This window comes from Solanum pennellii, chromosome 9 (genome assembly GCF_001406875.1).
Source record: "Solanum pennellii chromosome 9, SPENNV200".
In the NCBI taxonomy this organism is placed as follows: domain Eukaryota; kingdom Viridiplantae; phylum Streptophyta; class Magnoliopsida; order Solanales; family Solanaceae; genus Solanum; species Solanum pennellii.
The window spans coordinates 76,858,343-76,877,803 of NC_028645.1; the positions used below are offsets into that span (position 1 = coordinate 76,858,343).

At 33.4% G+C, this 19,461-nt stretch overlaps 3 protein-coding genes across 5 annotated transcripts; 1 reads left to right on the plus strand and 2 right to left on the minus strand.

The window, feature by feature from the left end:
- Positions 1 to 1,171: 1,171 nt before the first annotated feature.
- LOC107029452 lies at positions 1,172 to 9,391 on the minus strand. 2 transcript variants are annotated; one of them, XM_027919436.1, is made up of 11 exons: positions 9,175 to 9,391; positions 8,891 to 8,989; positions 8,429 to 8,729; positions 8,257 to 8,359; positions 7,091 to 7,289; positions 5,471 to 5,626; positions 3,703 to 3,803; positions 3,504 to 3,572; positions 3,321 to 3,361; positions 2,504 to 2,606; positions 1,172 to 1,475 (listed from the first exon to the last, which is right to left on the minus strand). In XM_027919436.1, exons 1-10 carry the CDS (start codon positions 9,343 to 9,345, stop codon positions 2,536 to 2,538), a joined length of 1,311 nt encoding a protein of 436 aa, XP_027775237.1. In that variant the 5' UTR covers positions 9,346 to 9,391; the 3' UTR covers positions 1,172 to 1,475; positions 2,504 to 2,535. The 2 variants fall into 2 exon arrangements, with proteins under 2 accessions (XP_027775237.1, XP_015086353.1); XM_015230867.2 differs by having other exon boundaries at positions 8,257 to 8,729.
- Positions 9,392 to 10,243: 852 nt separating this feature from the next.
- On the minus strand, positions 10,244 to 12,139 carry LOC107031682 (60S ribosomal protein L23). The gene is made up of 4 exons (XM_015233128.2): positions 11,992 to 12,139; positions 11,627 to 11,911; positions 10,683 to 10,724; positions 10,244 to 10,562 (listed from the first exon to the last, which is right to left on the minus strand). Exons 1-4 carry the CDS (start codon positions 12,002 to 12,004, stop codon positions 10,480 to 10,482), a joined length of 423 nt encoding a protein of 140 aa, XP_015088614.1. The 5' UTR covers positions 12,005 to 12,139; the 3' UTR covers positions 10,244 to 10,479.
- Positions 12,140 to 15,061: 2,922 nt separating this feature from the next.
- On the plus strand, positions 15,062 to 19,196 carry LOC107031614 (protein FLUORESCENT IN BLUE LIGHT, chloroplastic-like). Of its 2 annotated transcripts, none has more exons than XM_015233042.2 (4): positions 15,062 to 15,351; positions 16,515 to 16,677; positions 17,823 to 18,143; positions 18,665 to 18,867. In XM_015233042.2, the coding sequence occupies exons 1-4, from the start codon at positions 15,163 to 15,165 to the stop codon at positions 18,865 to 18,867; spliced, it is 876 nt and encodes a 291-aa protein (XP_015088528.1). In that variant the 5' UTR covers positions 15,062 to 15,162. The 2 variants fall into 2 exon arrangements, with proteins under 2 accessions (XP_015088528.1, XP_015088529.1); XM_015233043.2 differs by having other exon boundaries at positions 15,063 to 15,351; positions 16,527 to 16,677; positions 18,665 to 19,196.
- Positions 19,197 to 19,461: the final 265 nt, after the last annotated feature.

A 19,461-nucleotide genomic window follows, 5' to 3' on the forward strand; every position in this document is an offset into this window, starting at 1 on the left:
TAATTAGTAGGCATAAAGTGGAGAAAGTGATGGCATAATCTTTTGTAACTCATCTAACCATAATTGTTATCTTCTACGAATTGTCTCAAAACGTATTTACCGGACGTTTATGGACGCTTGATGGAAACAAGTCAAGAGATATATTATTGGATCGATATAGATTACAATTTATACCACAATAAACTTAAATTTCCTTATAGAGAACGAAATTTTGATATCTTAACTCGATAATTTATTATAATTGTGATATATACAACAATAATTGTTCTTAAATTGTTATCCCACTTTCTATATGAAATAAAAATAACATTACAATATCAAAATAAGTTATTTCAATTCTATTCCAATTACTATAAAAATAAATTTATCCTAAATTTAATTTCGAAATTAATTATCCGTTACCATAATAGCAAAAGTGCAAGAGCATTATTGATGCATCACAAGTGCCGTGGGTAGATTTTTCTCTGTTTTTTTTTTTAAACAGCTTCATGTGACACATACACTACTTTTTCACTTTAATCATTCAGTATCCATTATATTGCCATTATAATCATAGATTATTTGAGTGACTATTTTTTGCCACATCATTATTTATTGCAATATTTCTAATTTATTTATTCTTTCCCCCAATAGCTTTTATAAAATCAATTTACTTAGTTGCATCAATATCAATATCAAAATAACAGAACTAAAATTATTCAAACATTTAGGAGTAACATATTAAACCTATCTCATTTTCTGAAGTTACTTGTAAGATAAAAATTACCCAAAATCATATAAGAAGACAACATGGCAATCCTAGGGGGTGTTTAACTGTTTATTATTCCATCAATAATCCCATTAATTGTAGCCTTGAAAAGAAGTTATACTAGATAGACTTGAGGCCCACATTTGCTATCCATACACCTATTATTTTCTTTTGCTAAAGTTCATCAAACCAAAACATTATAATATACTATGCTAAAAATGGAGATATTGTACTCATTAGCATTATCAAATTTTTGACAGAATTTTCTTTGATGAAGTTCATCCACTTATATATATACACACACTTAATAACCTGGGGATGTGAATAATTCAGAAAAATATGGTAAAACTACATTGTAATGGAAACATGACCAAATTCTCTACTCAACTTGCTAATTATTGTGCTGATGAACTCCTGAGAAATGAAAATTACCGAGGAGCTAAAGGTGAACGATGTTCCTTGGAGCATCCATCATCGAAATTTTGAGAGTAGCTGTAAGCATCATAGCTAAATCGAACAGAACTCCTCTGCCACGAAAGAAGTTGCCTCCACTGTGACTTTAACCTCCAATATAACTTCCTAGCAATGTAAAGTCCTTTGAAACAATTCACAGGTGTTCTTCTTTCAAGACTAACATCAGAGCTGCTGTGTGCAACTCTACGTCCGTGCCACTTCAACATCTGGATCATCTTTGAACTTCTCATCATCAAGATTTTTGACCTACACCCTGCTTACCAAACATAAGAAAGTACTTAGATATCTATTGGTTTTAGGGGACTTCGAAAAATTACAAGATTAATGGAATGTGTAAAGAGGAATATAAAATGTATGTGCTTTTCAAGTGTATATATTCCATTTGTAGGCATCAGCTTCGTTTATATTGGATGTCCTTTTCATAGATGCAGTGAGTGGAGGTGGTTCTCTCTCATATCAAACGCGACAGCTGTGTGTTGTTTCTTGTAGGGCCTAACCGTCCAAACTTCAAAGAGAACAAAAAGCTCTTCCTATTGATGTAGTTAAGGCCCTAATTAAGGATTAGACAGAATCTTACCAACACAATCCCATTATCTTTATCTAAAATCATTATGACTGGAGCTTGTTATGATGTCAAAGGAAGGCTCCCTTCAGCTCCTATGCAAAAAAGATTAAAAAGTTCTCTCCGCCAACTCTTTCACTATAGATCGTTGGATTGAAAGGACTAATATTTAAACAAGCAAAAGAAAAAAAAGGATCAAAAGGGGATACGTGTGTCATAGAATGCCTCAGCATCTCTCTTTGTTATCCACTTATATCGCTATTTTAGCTTTCCTTTATTGCTTTATTGACCTTTTTCTTATTCTTTTCTTTGTTCTTTAACTGGAATAAAATAAAGATATAATATATTAGAAAAAGTGAGACCTATGAATGAAGAAGAGAGCCAACTTGAACCTTTTATTTTCTAATATAATAAAGATGATCCTGCTTCAAGGAGTCAACAGTCAACATGAAGTGAGTGGTCACCCTATTGGACAATGGACGGTTTTCTCTTGTCACTTTTGCATTCCATCTTAAGCAAGCACAGCAAGAAACAATAGAAATACTTTCTAGTTAAGTTTTATCATGACTAAGGTCTACATGCCATCCAAGTTCTTTCACAGCTCTGATCACCGCCTTACCAATAGTTGAAACTCTATGGCGAGAATGTTTTGGCTATTTTCCAAACAATGCAAAAAAACTTATAGTCACAATAAATACATTTAAGAAAGCAAGGCTTACCAGTTATGCCTTCAAGAAAAATATTGTCAAGTTCAACTAGATTCTACATCAGAACCACCAACATGACAAACATGAAGGCACCAAATTCTCTCAGCAACATCACCTGCAAGTGTTGAACATAAATCAGGCTCTGGGAGTACGTAGTATACTCCAAACAGAGGAGATGTTCAGGCTAACATGAATAACCTAATGAGAAGACAAATAGCAGAAACAACCAAATTTCATTACATGGTCTCTGAAAACCCATATATCCATAGAGAAATTATAGTGCCCGGAAAGGTATCATAGAGTAGTCCACCAGAAAGATTCTTTCACTTAGTGACCTCATATTAAATGATGTCACAGACAAATAAGCCTTAATATAAAGCTGCTGATAGGTCCAGCTTTTAACCAGTATTTGATAAGGGTATTAATTTTATCTTAATGGCAGAAAACAACTGAGAAACCTCAGACCTAGAAGGTAAGTTATGCTACCTACATCTAGGTGTAATTGAAACAGGAAAGGTTATTTATGCCTGAAGACTTTTATCTACTTAAGTAAACTACAACAACGAAAAATTGATTTCCAATCCTTCCAGAGTTCGTTTCAGAAATAATAGAAATTGTTCCCTCAGGTCTACTAATAAAATTTGAACTTAGTAAAATTCCTGGCTTCATGGAAGACATTAACTAAATGCTACGCAGAAAGGCCTTCAAGAAGTAGATAAAATAGTCTGTGAAACATTTCAGTTCATAGTTTTCAAGGATATGGTCATAGTCAATCAATGTATACATAACATTAGTACAGAATGAGAGAGAGAAATCATAGCAAACCCACATTCACTATACTTCCTCCTTTCCTTAGTACTACTATCGGATCTGCATAAAAAAGAAAAGAGGCAAGGTAGAATAATCAGCAGAATAAAGCTCTTCGCCAAGATAAGAAGCTGAAGTATGAGAAATTCAATATTCAAAACGCTGATCATTATAACCAACAGAAGCATGTGACATGAAAGTGTACCTAGTAAATGAAAAGTCTCCTGTAACTTGACTGTCAAGCTCTGTCAGATATTTTCTAAACAAATTTGACCTACATTAATTAAACCAGCTATTCATTGATAAACTCCAAAATATATAAAGTCAGTAAGCTGACTGGTGTAAAAGGATTGATCACTTCTCTGTGAGAAATCTCAACAGACAACAGGATATGAATCTCATACCAGGAAGGAATTGCAAATGCTGCTAGGACTGGAGATAGTTCCCACAAGAGATATAGCCGATTGTGTAAGAAAACTTCAAGGTACTCAATAATTCCTTTTTCCTATTACAACAAAAAGAGAAAAAAAAAAGGAATATAAAACATCCACAAGGAGAACAAAAATATAAGAATGTTCATAACGTGGAAATTGACAATGAATGCAAACTGGACGAAATGCTTACTTTCCTTAGAGTTTAACACAAGAGTGAAATTTAGATATGGTGCATGTTAGAGCAACAAGTTGAACATCTTGAGGTGAATGCTCACATACTGGCCTGGTTTTGGAATTTTGCAGATGCTACTTGTACAGGTTATAGTATCCGCAGGATATATATAAGAAAACTTAAAATATAAAGGATATAAAAACTTTGCTCAAAAAGTGACTTAAAGAGGTACAATGTTCATCTATCAGGTAATGTGTCACTTGAAGACGAACACGACAAACAAGTAAACCTCAACATGGTGTGTACACAATGATTGTTCAAGTATAGTTGGATACATCATAGATTTGCTTTTTTGCACAGTATAAATTAGACTTTACAATTTCATTCTTCTCAAATGAATTTTATGTCTTCTAAATTAACACAATCATGTCCGTACGATACACTTTGTTTTCCTGCCATAGTTATTTATGTACACTAAGAAGTAACAAGAAAACAATTCAGGTTATAGACAATGTAAATAAAGGACATGGCACAGTTTTTATACTTACCAAGAACATGGCCTAGATAGGAGGGTGAGGAGGACACGGATTGGGTAGAAGGTTAGTAGGTCACAGTGTGTTGCCTTGCTATCCGTTCATATTAGAGTCGTAGTATTGCTCTTGTAGTTTCTTGTCCTTCAACTTCTGTTACGATCACTTTTTTCTTGTAGTTTATCTTGTTGTTACTATCTGTCGATTTTCTATTATTTGTTGCTTCTTTTACTTTCACTATATTATTTTTTTTGTGACTGCTTTGGACTATTTTTCCTTGAGCCAAGGGTTTACCAGAAACAGTCACTATATCTCTGAGGTAGGGGTAAGGTCTATGTGCACTCTACCCTCTACGACCCAATTTTGTGGGACTACATTGGATATGTTGTTGTAGACAATGTAAAGAAAATGGACCTTCAACCTACCTCAACCTCAAAAGCTAGCTAACGAGGTGAGGATTACCCAAGACCATTGAGGAAACAACAACTCATTTCCTCAACCAATGTGTGAAAATGTAACACCCCCGACTAAGAATGAACATCTGGAGTGTGGAGAATATGACAAACAAACCCAACATTGGGTAAATCAAGAAATAGGAATGGGTATGGCTTTAATACCATGTAAGGAAAATAGAGTTTGAGCCTAACTCAATCCTAAACCCTAGTTCATGAGGTGATGATTGGCTAAAACCATATAAGGAAACAACATATTTCCTAAAGCAATGTGGGATAATCTAAAAGGCAAGCCAAGCTTGAATCTGTGACTTATAGGTCACATTGAGACAATTTCACCATTGCTCCAAGGCTCCTGATCCAATGTGGGATAATCTAACAAACAAAATAAACTATTGTGAAAAAATATAAAACGATCTAACCTCTATCTAGATTATTTGATCCATACAGACATGTAATCCACGTATGACGAACAAATAATACTATCAATTTCAGTTATACTGATGCAATTTTATTTTCATAGGCTTGACGTGCAGCTCTTCATACTAGACAATGAAGGGATTTCATTTCAAAAAAATAATTACCTTTGAGTTGATGGTTTCCTCTCTACAACCTCTCTGGACCAAGTTATGCACCTCATTGTATAGCCTCGAAGTGGTGACAAACTCATAAGAGGTCAACATCAAACGGTCAATCAGAAAAGTCCATCTATCCACTACACATGCTAGTAACCCGAGCTCCTGCAGAAGTTTGGTTTGAACAAGGAAAACTAGTCACATATTAGTACAATTACTTCTCTCAAAGAAGATCGAGCTGCATATCAAGAAAATCCCATACTCTGAATAGCCCAACCAATCAATTTAATTACCTTTAAATAAAATTTGCAACAGCAATTAGTGTTACAATTCAATTGGAATAGCTTATTTTTTAGATATCAAAGAAAACAATCACATGAACCACATTAAGTTTTTTACAGAACAGAGCTTGAATAATAAATGTACGTGCATATTCTTGAAACGAACAGAAGTACAAAACGAACTAATGCAACTTCAGTCATCTGCATAAGGGTAATTGTGGTGTAGCCCTACAGTTTAAAATACCTTATCAATCAATTACGCTGCGATCCCAAATCAGTTCGGATTTTGTTTATCTACTCCCTTCTAGTTGGCCCCAGTTAACTCCACTCTGAGCTAATTTGTCTTTTAATGCAAATTGAGATTCTACAATCTCTCCATGATCCCTACACCAGCATGCAAGTCTCTAACCAAATTACTAAAAAAACTTCCCAACAAACAGCACCAACTAGTTAGTATCACTTACATTAATACTTTTTTTCTATTATGTAAGAACTTGTAATCTTTGAAATAATTTCCCACCATGTATTTTAGGTATAGAATAGCTTATGAACCGAGAAAAGAACAAACAGAAAAAGACCTAGAACAATTACTCCCTTCATCTCAATTTATTTAACACTCATTTCGTTTTGGAATGTACCAAACTGTTTAATACCATTCCATTAATAATATTGTTCTATGTACCGTCACAACTTTCAACAATTTAAATTCATTTAACTCTGCAGATTTAAAATCCTGATGTTAATGTTTCCTTTATTCAAATAACTTTTCAATCATCATTAATATATTTTCCCACTACCACTAGTACAATACACATGTTGAATTAGTATCTCAAATTCCATGTCCAATCGAACACCATCATACAAGTAGAAACAGAGTGTAAAAATAATCACTCAGTTGTTTAAGTATTGTGCAAGTGTTAAAAGAAAGCCTAGAGCTTGATGATGGCAATTAGAACTTACCAATATTCTCTAATTTATGATAAAGAAACACACCTCCCATTTTGTCTCATGTCTAAGGCTTAAATGAATAAACAGGTTTTATCTTCAGTAGCTGCTAAGTCTTTCCTATATAATGATTATGACCCAAAAACCGAGTGAATTGCGAGTCAGACATAACAATTATTGATTGGATAAATGTGACCAATCCATTCTAACTAGAAAAATAAAAAAAATGCATTCCCGTTAGATTGTTTGAATATCCTCCTGTTAGTGGGAGGTAGCAGGTGCCGGATGAAATAGTCAAGGTGAGCAAGCTGCCCGGACACCGTCAAGAAAACAAAATAAAAACATTTTCAAAACAGAAGATTTGAAGGAGAGAATCTTTGAAAAGATAGATGAATTGACTTACAACTATTTCACACAAACTCTCTTCAAGTTGAGATGATATATCCATCCTCTGAAACACTTGAATCCATTGGCTCTTAGGGGCAGAAAACAGCAGGCTGGCACCTGAGACCAGTCTAATAGTTCTCTTGTCTAGAAAATATGAGAGGCTTCTTGATTTCCAAGAATTCCAGACAGCAGAATCGATTGGTCTTTCTTCAGTCCTTGGGGCATTAACAAGAATTGACTTTATTTTCTGTTGCACTACAAATGATGTGTGTATATACTTAACTATTCACGTAAGAACAAAGTAAAAACACATGTATACATGATCAATAGAAGATATCATATTCAGTCAAAACGACAGTAATCAAGCTTATTAGATACTTCTGCACTCTAATTACAGCTTAGGAGGTTTTAGCTTAAGCCTCTCCATCCAATTATAGAGAAGAAGCATTAGAATGAGATCATGTTAGAAGTCATGAAATATTGATGGAGAGCTTACTGAATTTAAATCACCATTTACGAGTTACTATTCCAAAGGTACTGCAGATAGTAGTGAATGCAGATGCCAGTGGATTAATCAATAAGTATCTTTTGGCCATGACGGTCAGAAGTGCTATGGTGATCTTTCCTCTTATGGGATTCAAATTGTTTATACGATGCAAGCAACATACTCGTTTTCATAACAAGTGATAAGGTGCAGAATGATTTCTAATGTTACTTTATAAGCTTTGACGTTTGAAAATTGTTATATTTTAGAAAAGAAACCCTAAAAAAAACAGAAAAACAAGATAAGAAACTACTTCAACCCTTGCCATGATGCAGAAGAAGCTCACACATTCTGCTTTTAATTTCTTTGAATTATACAATTCATGAAGCTGACACAAAATGCCAACCTGAAAACGGTCTTTATGTAAGTTTAATAGAAAAATTTTCTGCATTGTTTACGTGAAATTTCCAAATAACACATGCTCAACAAAATTAGAAACTACTCCAGTGCATGTCATGATGAAGAAGAAACTACAATGTTTGGCTATTAAGTTATTTTGGAAGACGCATATGCTAATGTAATTCATAAAGCTGCTAAACTTTTTTCTTTTCATATAAGTGAGTTCATAAAGCTGATACACTACATGCAGAAAATGGCCTTCGTGTTTGTTAAATTGACAGAGTGTCTACATCACTTACATGAAATTTGTTGTCTGCGTCATTTTTACATCTAAAGCATTGCCATCCTCCCTCACATACAGATCTCTTAAGCCACTGGACAAAATGTTCAACCCTGTCTCTGCTGCAGATATCAATGAAACAGATAGTTGCCTCGTTTCAAGCGCTTGTGCAGTGAAGAGAGAAAACTCACATCTGATTGAATCATCAGCTTGTTCACTTGGAGAAGAATTTTGCAATGAGTTTAGAGATTCCTCCCTTGGAAACTTTTTCTCACTAGGAATAGCGTTTCTAGATGTATTACACATCAAGGTTTCGAAAATGTCATTGAGAGATCTACTATGTGCCTTCTGGTGTATGTAATAATCCATCTCAACACTTGCATTCAGTAAAGCTTTCAAGTGTTCATCTCTCAGTGGAAAGACACTGATGAGATGTTCTAGCATAAATTCACTCGCTTTGCTAAGGACCTTTGAAGAAATATGGGCTAGACCCTGTTTAAAATATTAACAGAAGGCAGCCTTCCCTCTTTTCAGAATTATTCAAAAATTGCAATAGGAAACAATAGAAACAGGTACAAGATAGAAATACAAAAAAAGCACAAAAAGCAAGCTAATATATAATATATCAGGGCATGTAACAACAAATCCACTACCTGAGGGAGATATGGATTAGAGTTTATTTCACATAAAGCTGCATCAAGCTCCTCCAAAGAGTTTTTATAGTCATCTGAGCTACTTAAGTCCCTCATCACCTGTACACAAAGGCAAAATCAGCAAGTAAAGAAGCAAAATTAAGTAATCGTTAGTATCAAAAAAACACATTTATAATTTTCATGTAAAAAAAGGGCAAGTGACGAACTGTCTCCCAGTTCTTTCCCAAACCCTAACTTCAACTGAACAGTTATACTCAAAAAGTAAACAGGGAAGAGGTACTGACATTCTGGAGAAATAGAGCCCATTGAAGCGCATTTTTGATGTTATGTGAATCCCAGTGAGCAAGACGACCAGATGATTGATACCCAGAAGCAAGAATGGCCATATCTATGAACCCTTTCACCATTTTCACCAAATCTTCCAGAGAAGCATCTGGGTATGACCAACCCACCATCTTCCAACACACTATGATTTTCCCGCCTTGAGGAAATTATTTTTTCTTTTTTCTAAAATAAAATCTAATATTAGTCCCTTTAAAAAAAAAAATTAGATTAAGATATAAAATGAACACAGTTTTATATTTTTACCCCCTTATTAATTATTGTCAAATTTATTGAAGTCATCATATACGAAAATCTAAATGAAGGGTAAAATTGAAAGAACACTTTAAAAGTAGTCTTGAAAACTGAACAATTAAGTTAATTTAAAAAAGAAAAATGTCTCAAATTCAATTTAATATGAAATGGAGGGAGTATTGTATTGAATTCTATTGTATTATTAGTTTAAAATATAATGTTTTGTTTTAATTATTATTTAAATTTTATTGTATCATATCATTTAAATTTATCGTTAGATAACAACGAAAAAGCTCATGACTGATTTGGCATGATTACATCGTTACCTTAATATTTTCTTCTCATTTTATCTAAACACACAACAACCATCCAAACAAAGGGAAAGTAATGTCAATTGCTATTTCTATAATTCTATATAAATTAATTTTTATTTTATAGGAATGTCTTTTTTTAAAAAGAAATACTTACTGTAATACATTTATATTTGTGAAGACATTATAGTACGTCATGTGTCTCAATTTGCCGTACAAGTGAAACTAGGGTGAATCAAATTTGTATATGATTTTAGAATATTTTAAGTTGGTCGATTATTACCAATTCATAACATTTTTACATATTTTCTCTATAGAGAAATTTCAAGCAAAATACATTTTATAAAAATATCTTCCCAAAAATATTTGAAAATCTATAGCTCGCCTTCGTCTGTCCAAGTGACAACCCATATTAGGTTGACAAAAAGATAAATTCACATTCAAGCATTCATAGAATAGAGTCAAGCATCAATAAATAAGCAATTCATTCACTAAAGAGAAGAAGAAACATATCAAAACTTTTGCGTACACTTGGATAAAAGCATATTCAAAACCATGGAAATGAGAACCATTTGATCATCCCAAAATTTTGAACAAATAATTCTTACCAAGACAAAACCGTTCCTCAGAAATCCGAAAACTTAATGACAACCCAAAAAAAAAACAAGAATCATAAACTACTTAGGGGAGCTCCTACTTCTTCTACACAATAGCATTGGCAGCAGATGCAATCCTAGGCCATAGATCAGCACATTCTTTACCAATTGGGCCAGTGATGGCAGACCCTACAAAGCATAACATCAAAAGACAACGGTCAAGGAAAAATGTAATACAGGTTCACATATTTGTATCTTGTCAAGGGGATAATGACTTCGAATAGAATGGCAAAAAGTAGATTGAATTACCTTTCATTTCTCCCTTGGGGTTCACAATCACACCAGCATTATCTGCAGAACGAAAATACAACTGAATTACTAATGCCACAGATGAAACTGACTTCGTGTAGGCTATTCAGTTACAATGATGTAAACACAACATATCTCACAAACAAGAGATAGAACTGCGACTGCATAAAATGATAAGATTAGTCCATAAGCTATTACTCAAACACAACAATGCGCAGCAGCAGCAGCAATATCAACACAGAACGAACTATGACAGCAGACCCATGAAAAGATCCCTAAATACTAATTCACTTAGTACCTTGCGGACATCTATATATCCATTTAACTAAATTCTCACGTCCATCTGATTCAAAATGGATCAAGCGGTACTAGCAACTAATGTCTAATGTGGCAATTCAAACAGCAAATATTAAAATGCAATAATTGATTATAAAGAGAAATAAAACAAGGTCTACATATCCATCATAGTATAGCTACTTATTTGTATATAATACTAGTGACTTCTAGCTTCAATCATCACATGATTTAATAGTTGTTTTGGCTACTTCTGTAATATTCCATGCTATTCGCTATATTCTTTCTCTCCATTGTCTCATTGCACTTGAGCAACAGGATCTACGTACATTCTACCCTCCTCACAACTCACTTGGAGCCCTCACTTGTGGGATTTCAAGTTGGTATGTTGTTGTACTAGCAACTTCAACAGTAACACATTAACATCTCCCTTTGAATTCATCATTTGCCATAACAACAAACAAAACCGGCATTGAATATAGCAAATTCAGCGAAATACAACTAGAAAAAAGCATTACAAATCAACATTGTGATATCTAACACATCAATTCCATACAAAGTTAGTAGACTACATGATACTACATGATCCAGTATATTCCAGCCTATTGTTTAACAAACGAAAATAAGAACAATGATACTCTAAAATATACCTTCGAAGTACATGAAAACACCGTCCTTTCGGCGCCATGGCTTGCGTTGACGAACAATGACAGCAGGCATAACCTTCTTCCTGAGATCTGGCTTACCCTTCTTCACAGTAGCCATCACCATATCTCCAACACAAGCTGAAGGCAACCTGTTAAGCCTTCCCTTGATCCCTTTCACGGAAATGATGTACAGGTTCTTAGCACCAGTGTTATCGGCGCAGTTCACCGTCGCCGCCACCGGCAGACCCAGTGACATTCTGAACTTGTTCCCGGCGGAACCTCCTCGTCCTGAAAAGTTTCACACATCAAATTCCAAATAAATAATTACATGTAATCAGAGAAAGAAGTTGAATAAGATCAAGTAATACCTCGTTTCGACATCCCGGACGGTGTTGTTCTTCACGATCCCAAAAATCTGAAGAGAAAAATTGAAGCAATGGAGGCGTTAGGGTTTTATATACAGCTAATTCTGTAAAATTGACTAGGGTTTTTTTAGTTCGATAACCATGGCAGCCGGTCCAGTAACTGGTGCTCGTTTGGCCCAGTTGGCCTGTCATGTGGCCCAATTCTTTAGGCCTGCTATCTGGTTTTGAGCTTCGAGTTTTTCTTTCGAAAAAATTACATACTAAGATAAAATATATGTTATGTATTTTATATATTACATAACTAATAACTATGCTTTTGTAGAAAATATCTCCTCTCTCTCAAACTCTTGCTTCGTCACTCTTCTTCGCCTTCTCCTTTTCTCACGTCTCTCTTCTTTCGCTTGCTTCTCGACTTTATTTCTCCCCTTTGATCTCATATCACTTTTTGTTTTATCTTTAGAGATAAAATTGATACAAAACAAGAGAGAGATGGTGGAGACTTTTTTTTCTTATTTCTTATCTTCGATTTCTTACTCAGACTCTCAATATGCCTGAACGAGGGAGAGATACATTATTATATCAATCGTGTCATGAAAGAGTATACAATGTATGATACAAATGTATACAATTTAATACAATTGATATAAAGTGAATGCACAAGGAAAAGACGTATATTCGTTGATAGAACTTGATATAATTGTATTCGTTGATACATTGTATTCGTTTAATATAATTGTATTTGTTGATACAAAAACAATTGTATATATTGATACAATCTCTCTCCTATTTCTTCCAAATCTCGCTTGTATTCTTTCTTTCCTTTTAAAATGTAGCTAGTATTCTTTCTTCCCTTTTAAAATGTAGCTATGAATTGTTATTAAGCAAACTATAGCTACTATGAATTTCTAATAAGTCTAAACTAGTCATTTTTAAAATTTCCCTTTTAATTTAATTAATTAAATAGATAATGCTAATTTATCAATCTATATTGTCCTTAAACATTAATAATTTGGCACAGCTAACTCGAACAATTCATAATTATTTATTCGTACCAGTAATTATGATGCTTCACATTTTGTCACTAAGTTGATCCAAAAGACAACAATGTCTTATTTGCTTGAACTTGTTATTTTTATTCAAAATGGATACAAACAATCTTAAATTAATTTTAAGATCTATATTTGGCTCAACTTGTTTACGTTCAATAATAATGCACTCGTAAAATTCAGCCCCAACAATTTTAAACGAATAGATTCATAAGAGTCAAATTTTTTAAAGATTGAACCTGATATTCGATAAGATCAATAAATTCAGCATTACCTATTTTATTAAAGTTTCACATATAGGAGTATCACATAATGATTCTGATAATAAAGAGGTATTTTTAATAGTAAACGAAGCTTAAAGAGATAGATAAGGTTATTTCCTGGTTTAAGACTCGTATATTATAAGTAGTGGGATAAATGGTTCTAAAACTAGCTAATATTCCTAATTAAATACAAGATAAATCAATCTTGCATTTTATCTTAAAAGAATTATCCCATATTTCTCGTATCAAATGACCCCCTTAATTATTTTAGGAAAAATTGTATACAATAGCAAATTATTAGTTTAAATTAAATGCTATAAATATCGTTTGATTTAATTATACCTCATATCAAACTATTGCTATTTCGCCTCTCTCCTGGTGAATTACGTTCGCCTCTCTCGCTTTTATACAAACACAAATGTAATAGAAGTACGTTTGTATTTGTATAAAGCGAGAGAAACATGTATATATACATATATTTTCGTTCCCTCTCTCTCCTCCCCCAGATCTCGCTCGCCACTCTTACTCGTCTCTCTCACTTTATACAAATACAAATGTATACATTACGTTTGTGTTTGTATAAAGCGATAGAAAATTGTATATACAAGTACAAATGCATATATTTTCGTCACATACACTTATGATTATACAAATACGATCTTCCTCTGCCCAGTTTTCTTTTGTCTTTGTCTCTTTCTCGCTTCTTTTGTATATGTATACCGAAACAGAAACATATTATTCAACTACTTTCTTTTGTATATGTATAGCGAAATATAAATATTTATGTTTGCTATCGAGCGTAATTATGCAAATTATAGCTATAACATACAAATATATTTTTATGTTTACTATTTGTGAAAGTTATTTATTAGTTTAATAGTTATAATAATGAATTGTTTTGAGTTTGTTATCCGATTTAACTCATACTTACATATAAAACATTTTTATATACATTTCCATAAGGGTTAAACACATTATGTACAATATTTTCTCCGAATCTAATGGCGTATGATAATGTATAATCCGAAGATATAACTACGTGATGTAATATTTTATGTTGGGATAATATTTTTTAGAATTCCTCCCTACTTTAAACCCCTATATTAATAGTTAGAGCATGTTTGGATTGATTTAAATTGATCGAACTCAGTTTTTAACTTTTGAATGTGATTGACAAAGTCAAAAATAAATTAAAAATAACTTTTTAAAAAGTTAAAAATTAAAAGTAATCTCTCATCCTTTTTATTTTCTTTTACTAAAAAGTTATTTAGATTATACTTTTTATTTATATATTTAATTTAAAAATCATTTTTTAAGTCAATCTAATTGGACTTTTAAAGATAATTTAAACTTTTTCAATAGCTTTTCCCAATACTCCATCTACTATTAATTGTTTTATTTTTTTATTTTTAGAGTCAAATTTTAAAAATTTTAAATAATATGTTAGAATTTATTTTTTTAACATATTAATGTAAAAATTATAATATATAATACTTTTCGTATAATTTTTAAATATCTAAATTTTTTATTTAAAAATAATATAATCTAATTTAATTTTAAAAATAAATTAAATTGATTTTCAAAAAACTTAACTCTACAAACAAAAATGGACATAGAAAAGAGTAATAAGCAATAAACAATAACATAGAAGAATGTTGATCTAAAATAGATTTCATAGCGGTGGTTTTAAGATACTGTGGATAATTACGTACTCAAAGTTTGATTTAGTGGTTAATTAAGTTGAAATTTGTTACTAATACTCCATAATTACAATTATGCAATCGGCAAAAGCAACAGGGAAAACGCAAAATCTTATCCTCAGACCACATAGAAAAATCATCTAAGCTAAAGCAATTTTCAAGAAGATGATGATGAAACAACAATGGCTTCTTTCACAGAGTCAATTTCTATCTGATTCTTTCAAATCTGGTCATGTCAAATGTATTTTCTTGGAGTCCGGGCAGTTAAGTAGTAAATGGGGAAAAGCTCTACCACAGAAGCTTTTCTACAGACATACCAAGAAAGGTGCAAGATGCATCCATATTGATTTCAAGGTGACTGAATTTTGCTTTTTAGGATTTTGGGGTTGTTTATTTCAAGGTTTTGGTTAATGGGTCTGTTGCAAAATTGGTTCTTTTTGTTTTGGTTTTTCGATTGGTGAGTAATGTGAAGGTTTTGATCCTTTTGGGGAAATTTGGTGGAGTTTTAGGAGAGTGTGGAGGATAGTGATTAGGGCAGAAGGTTAACTAGCTAGCTAACAGTGTGTGTTGTTTGCTGTCTGTGCATATTAGTAACCGTAGTGTTGCTCATGTAGTTGGATTTTTGTTACTACGTGTTGATTACTTGTACCTCGAATATCATATTATTTTTGTTCTGTGTTTTTGTTGCTTTGGGCTGTTTTATCTTGAACTGACAGTTTATCGAAACAACATCTCTACACTGAAGTAGGAGTAAGGTCTCTAGACACTACTTTGAGGGATTTCAGTGGGTATATAGTAGCTGTTGTTGAATCTTATTAGAAAAGTGAAGAATAAGTTTCATTTTAAAGTATTTTAGAGAGGCTACTCAATTTTTGAGCTAATCCGTATATGAAATGTAAATAGAAGAAGAAGAAAGGCCTTAATCTGTCTGTTGTTATTAGAAAAAAAGATGAGAGGATTTCATAGTGTTTGAAGCATATTTATGAGTTCAATAATGCTAATCAACGATGCGAAAGAGCTTCAATATCACTGAGAGAATTAACAACAGATTGATTGTAGTTGTTGTCACATAGATTAATTTCCCAAGAAATATCACAACTACTAGGTGATAGATGTATGCAATGATTTTAAATTTAGCTGGTGAATATTCATATAGCTGTAGTATTGGCCTCACTGGCCATCAAGCTAAACTGTCAAAAAGACTTTTATAAGATACTCTCTACTAAAGCCATGTCTAATTGCTCGTCACTACGTAATACCTGGGGAAGACATGTTATAGACTGACAGTGATATCATTTCACTACCATTTCTCTTGCTCTAAACCATTCATTATCTGTGTACACACTCCTTTGCTGGCTGGCTCTGTTCTGTTCTTACTACATGTTACAGTAGATAAATTCGTGTTATTCTAGTGGAAAATGCAAGGTATTCAATCAATAAAAAGCAAAAAGGCACTAGCTGAATTAATTTCTTGGCTTCCTTTTCTTGTTCAATTTCAATTGTTATACACATGGCAGGATATTTTGCAGTTCAGACACCCTGCAGCAGCATTAATCGTGACCAATGCATTGATGATGACTACACCTTTAGACGCCTTGGCTCAAACATGTGAAGCCGATACTTCTGTTTCCAATATGCCATTATTACTTCTTGTTGCCCTTGTTGGGGCCACCGTGGGAGGTAAGGTACTTTTAAGTTTAGCACTGCCATTGCTTTATTGCATAGTTCGGAGTATTCAACTTTGAAATGACAGAAATCATTGTGGCTGGATGGAACTCTAGATCATAGACCCCAAGTTAAGTATAGAGCATGGACATAAACTTCACATCAAAATTACATCTCATATGATGCAGAAACTACACTTTTTCTGTTGAGGCATTCAAAAGATACATAAGCAAGTAACTTGGATGATCATAAGACCAGTTACATTTGACTTGCATTGCCATACTTCTTCACAAAGCTAAGTCAAAAATAGTACATGCAGATATGAGACAGAATTTGGATTAAATGAAAAGAAGTTCAAGTATTTTTGATGCATTAAAGTACATTGCAGTATAGATTCCAGGAGTTAATATGGCCATTTCATTTGGCAGTTCATCTGCCAGAACACTAGATAAAAATCTTAGTTATCCATGAGGTTTACAAATGAGCCTATGTATGTTTATGGAAATGACCATTAAAGATGCCATTAGCTATAAAAATAAGCCAATTAAAGAACTTGTCAACAAGAACTGTGTGTAAATCCCAAACCTATTAATGTTGACATATGGATCCTCAATATCCATTCTGATCCGTCTGTGCTCATTTCACTCTACATTTAATATGTTGTCTTTTGGGACAATTCAAAAACTATTCAGAAAAGATCCTTATTGTCTAAAGATTTCCTCTCTTCTTCCTTTTTTCTTATATTTTTTTATTGGCAAAAAGGATGGGAATTTGAAATGTTTGTTTGTAAATAAAACATTTCAAGTTTGAGTCAACTCTGAGTACAACGGAATGACGTGTTTGTGCTAAAATGGGTGAATATGTGTAGGAGTGAATGAGATCTCGTTTTCAAAATGTCTTCACTACAATTGACAAGTCCCTCACCAGCTTGAGGTTTGGGGTGNGGGTAATTCATAAATGTATATAGTGTCCCACATGAAAATAAAATTTAGCATGTATTTTCTAGAATATGACTACAAATAGGGGCTCGGTGCAATAATGTTTATACACATCTTAATTATATTTTCCCCGTGTTATTTCTCATAGTTTTCCTTGGTTTTACTCTTTTTTTCTCCACCTTTTGACACGTATGTGTGTGCGTCCATTTGATTGTACTTCAGGACTACTTGCACGTCAGAGAAAAGCGGAACTGCAGCGTTTAAATGAGCAGCTCCGCCAGATTAATACAGCGCTTAGAAGGCAAGCCAATATAGAGTCCTATGCACCTACCTTAAGTTATGCTCCTGTTGGTGGTAAGATTTCAGTAAGTGAAGTGATTGTTGATCCAAAAAAGGAGGAATTAATTTCTCACTTGAAAAGTGGGAAGAATTTTCTGAGAAATCAAGCTCTAGAAAAGGCTTTTTTGGAGTTTAAAACAGCTCTTAAGCTTGCACAGGACCTAAAAGACCCTATAGAGGAAAAGAAGGCAGCGAGGGGCTTAGGTATGTCAGATCTCCTTGTTTAGTTTAGCCTAATATTATCTTGATTGAACTTGGTTAGACAGTAAAGGACTTGTGAAGTTAGTCGAATAGAAATCTCCTCTGCATGTGACACTGCATCATTGACTGAAATTACACATGCATGCATCTTTTGTCTTCTTTGATCTAGCAAGAATTTTCTGGAGATGATTTTTATGGTTGCTTGTCTATGTATGAATAATGTAACGAGTATGTTCCCTGGGAATGAGATCCTGTCTTAACCATATTTCTTGTTGTCATTTATTCCTAATTTCTTGGTGTCACAGAGTCATGTTGCTTCTTTTTTCTTGGCTCATTTTCTTTTTAATCTATGGAAGAAAATGCAAAATCCCGCTAGAAGTTGGATGTAGAGATTTTGGTAAATTTACTTATTAAAAGAGACTTTGGTATATCTTAGTCCTTGTATCAACCTACTGTTGTTTCTCTTTCTAGTATATGTTTTGTGTCACGATGTAATGACCCTCAAAGATTCACCTCTTTCTCAGGGGCATCGTTACAAAGGCAGGGCAAGTACAAGGAAGCGATTGAATACCATTCTATGGTTCTTGATATCTCGGGAAGAAATGGGGAGGAGTCTGGCAGCACAGAAGCTTATGGAGCAATAGCTGATTGCTATACCGAGCTTGGAGACATAGAACGAGCTGCAAAATACTATGACAAATACATTGCAAGGCTACAGAGTGACTAAGCCATCTACAGAAAGACTCATGTATCATTCTGTTGCGGAAATTTCTTCATGTTCATGCATTTCGAGTAAAATGTTGAGAAGTTAGGTCCTTTCTCTTGGTGTATTTCTCTCTTGCATATATCATTCACTGGTTTCTACTGTTTTTAGCTTTGTCTGTTACATTTTTGGTGTCTCGAGGGTGAACTCATCACCGATAGCTGGTATTCAGAATTGTCAGCTTAATTTACATGTGAAAGTTGGATTTGGGGAAACAAATGATGTTTAGAAAGGTGAATATTTAGCAGCATTTTTGACTATGGAATGGACAATGCATAGAGATTGTTCCAGTTCCTCTTGATTGTTCAGTAACAGTCCATCCCATTAACATGTCTCATGATGAGTTAACTTGGCTAACTAGCTAGACAATAATTAATGCATAAAAGCAATCAATTAAATTCACACTGACTTGGCTAAGTTTGCAAAGCAATGTTATGTAACCACATTGAAACAAAAATTTATGTTAATGTTTAGAAACCTAGCAGAACAAGGTAATTTTACAAGTGAGATTTGAGGAGGTACAATATATGCAGGTGACACTTGAGGAGTACGATATTC

What these genes read in the sequence shown, in the direction of transcription:
- LOC107031682 (XM_015233128.2), bottom strand. An exon ending in TGTTTTCATGTACTTCGAAG is followed by an intron (nt 10,725 to 11,626) that starts GTATATTTTAGA and finishes TTCGTTCTGCAG; the next exon opens with ATAATGCTGGTGTGATTGTG. An exon ending in CCCCAAGGGAGAAATGAAAG is followed by an intron (nt 10,563 to 10,682) that starts GTAATTCAATCT and finishes TATGCTTTGTAG; the next exon opens with GGTCTGCCATCACTGGCCCA.
- LOC107029452 (XM_015230867.2), bottom strand. Translation starts at nt 9,345, where the DNA reads ATGGTGGGTTGGTCATACCCAGATGCTTCTCTGGAAGATTTGGTGAAA. An exon ending in CTAATCCATATCTCCCTCAG is followed by an intron (nt 8,730 to 8,890) that starts GTAGTGGATTTG and finishes TATTTTAAACAG; the next exon opens with GGTCTAGCCCATATTTCTTC. An exon ending in AGGAAACCATCAACTCAAAG is followed by an intron (nt 3,804 to 5,470) that starts GTAATTATTTTT and finishes TTGTTGTAATAG; the next exon opens with GAAAAAGGAATTATTGAGTA.
- LOC107031614 (XM_015233042.2), top strand. Translation starts at nt 15,163, where the DNA reads ATGATGATGAAACAACAATGGCTTCTTTCACAGAGTCAATTTCTATCT. An exon ending in TGTTGGGGCCACCGTGGGAG is followed by an intron (nt 16,678 to 17,822) that starts GTAAGGTACTTT and finishes ATTGTACTTCAG; the next exon opens with GACTACTTGCACGTCAGAGA. An exon ending in GAAGGCAGCGAGGGGCTTAG is followed by an intron (nt 18,144 to 18,664) that starts GTATGTCAGATC and finishes CCTCTTTCTCAG; the next exon opens with GGGCATCGTTACAAAGGCAG.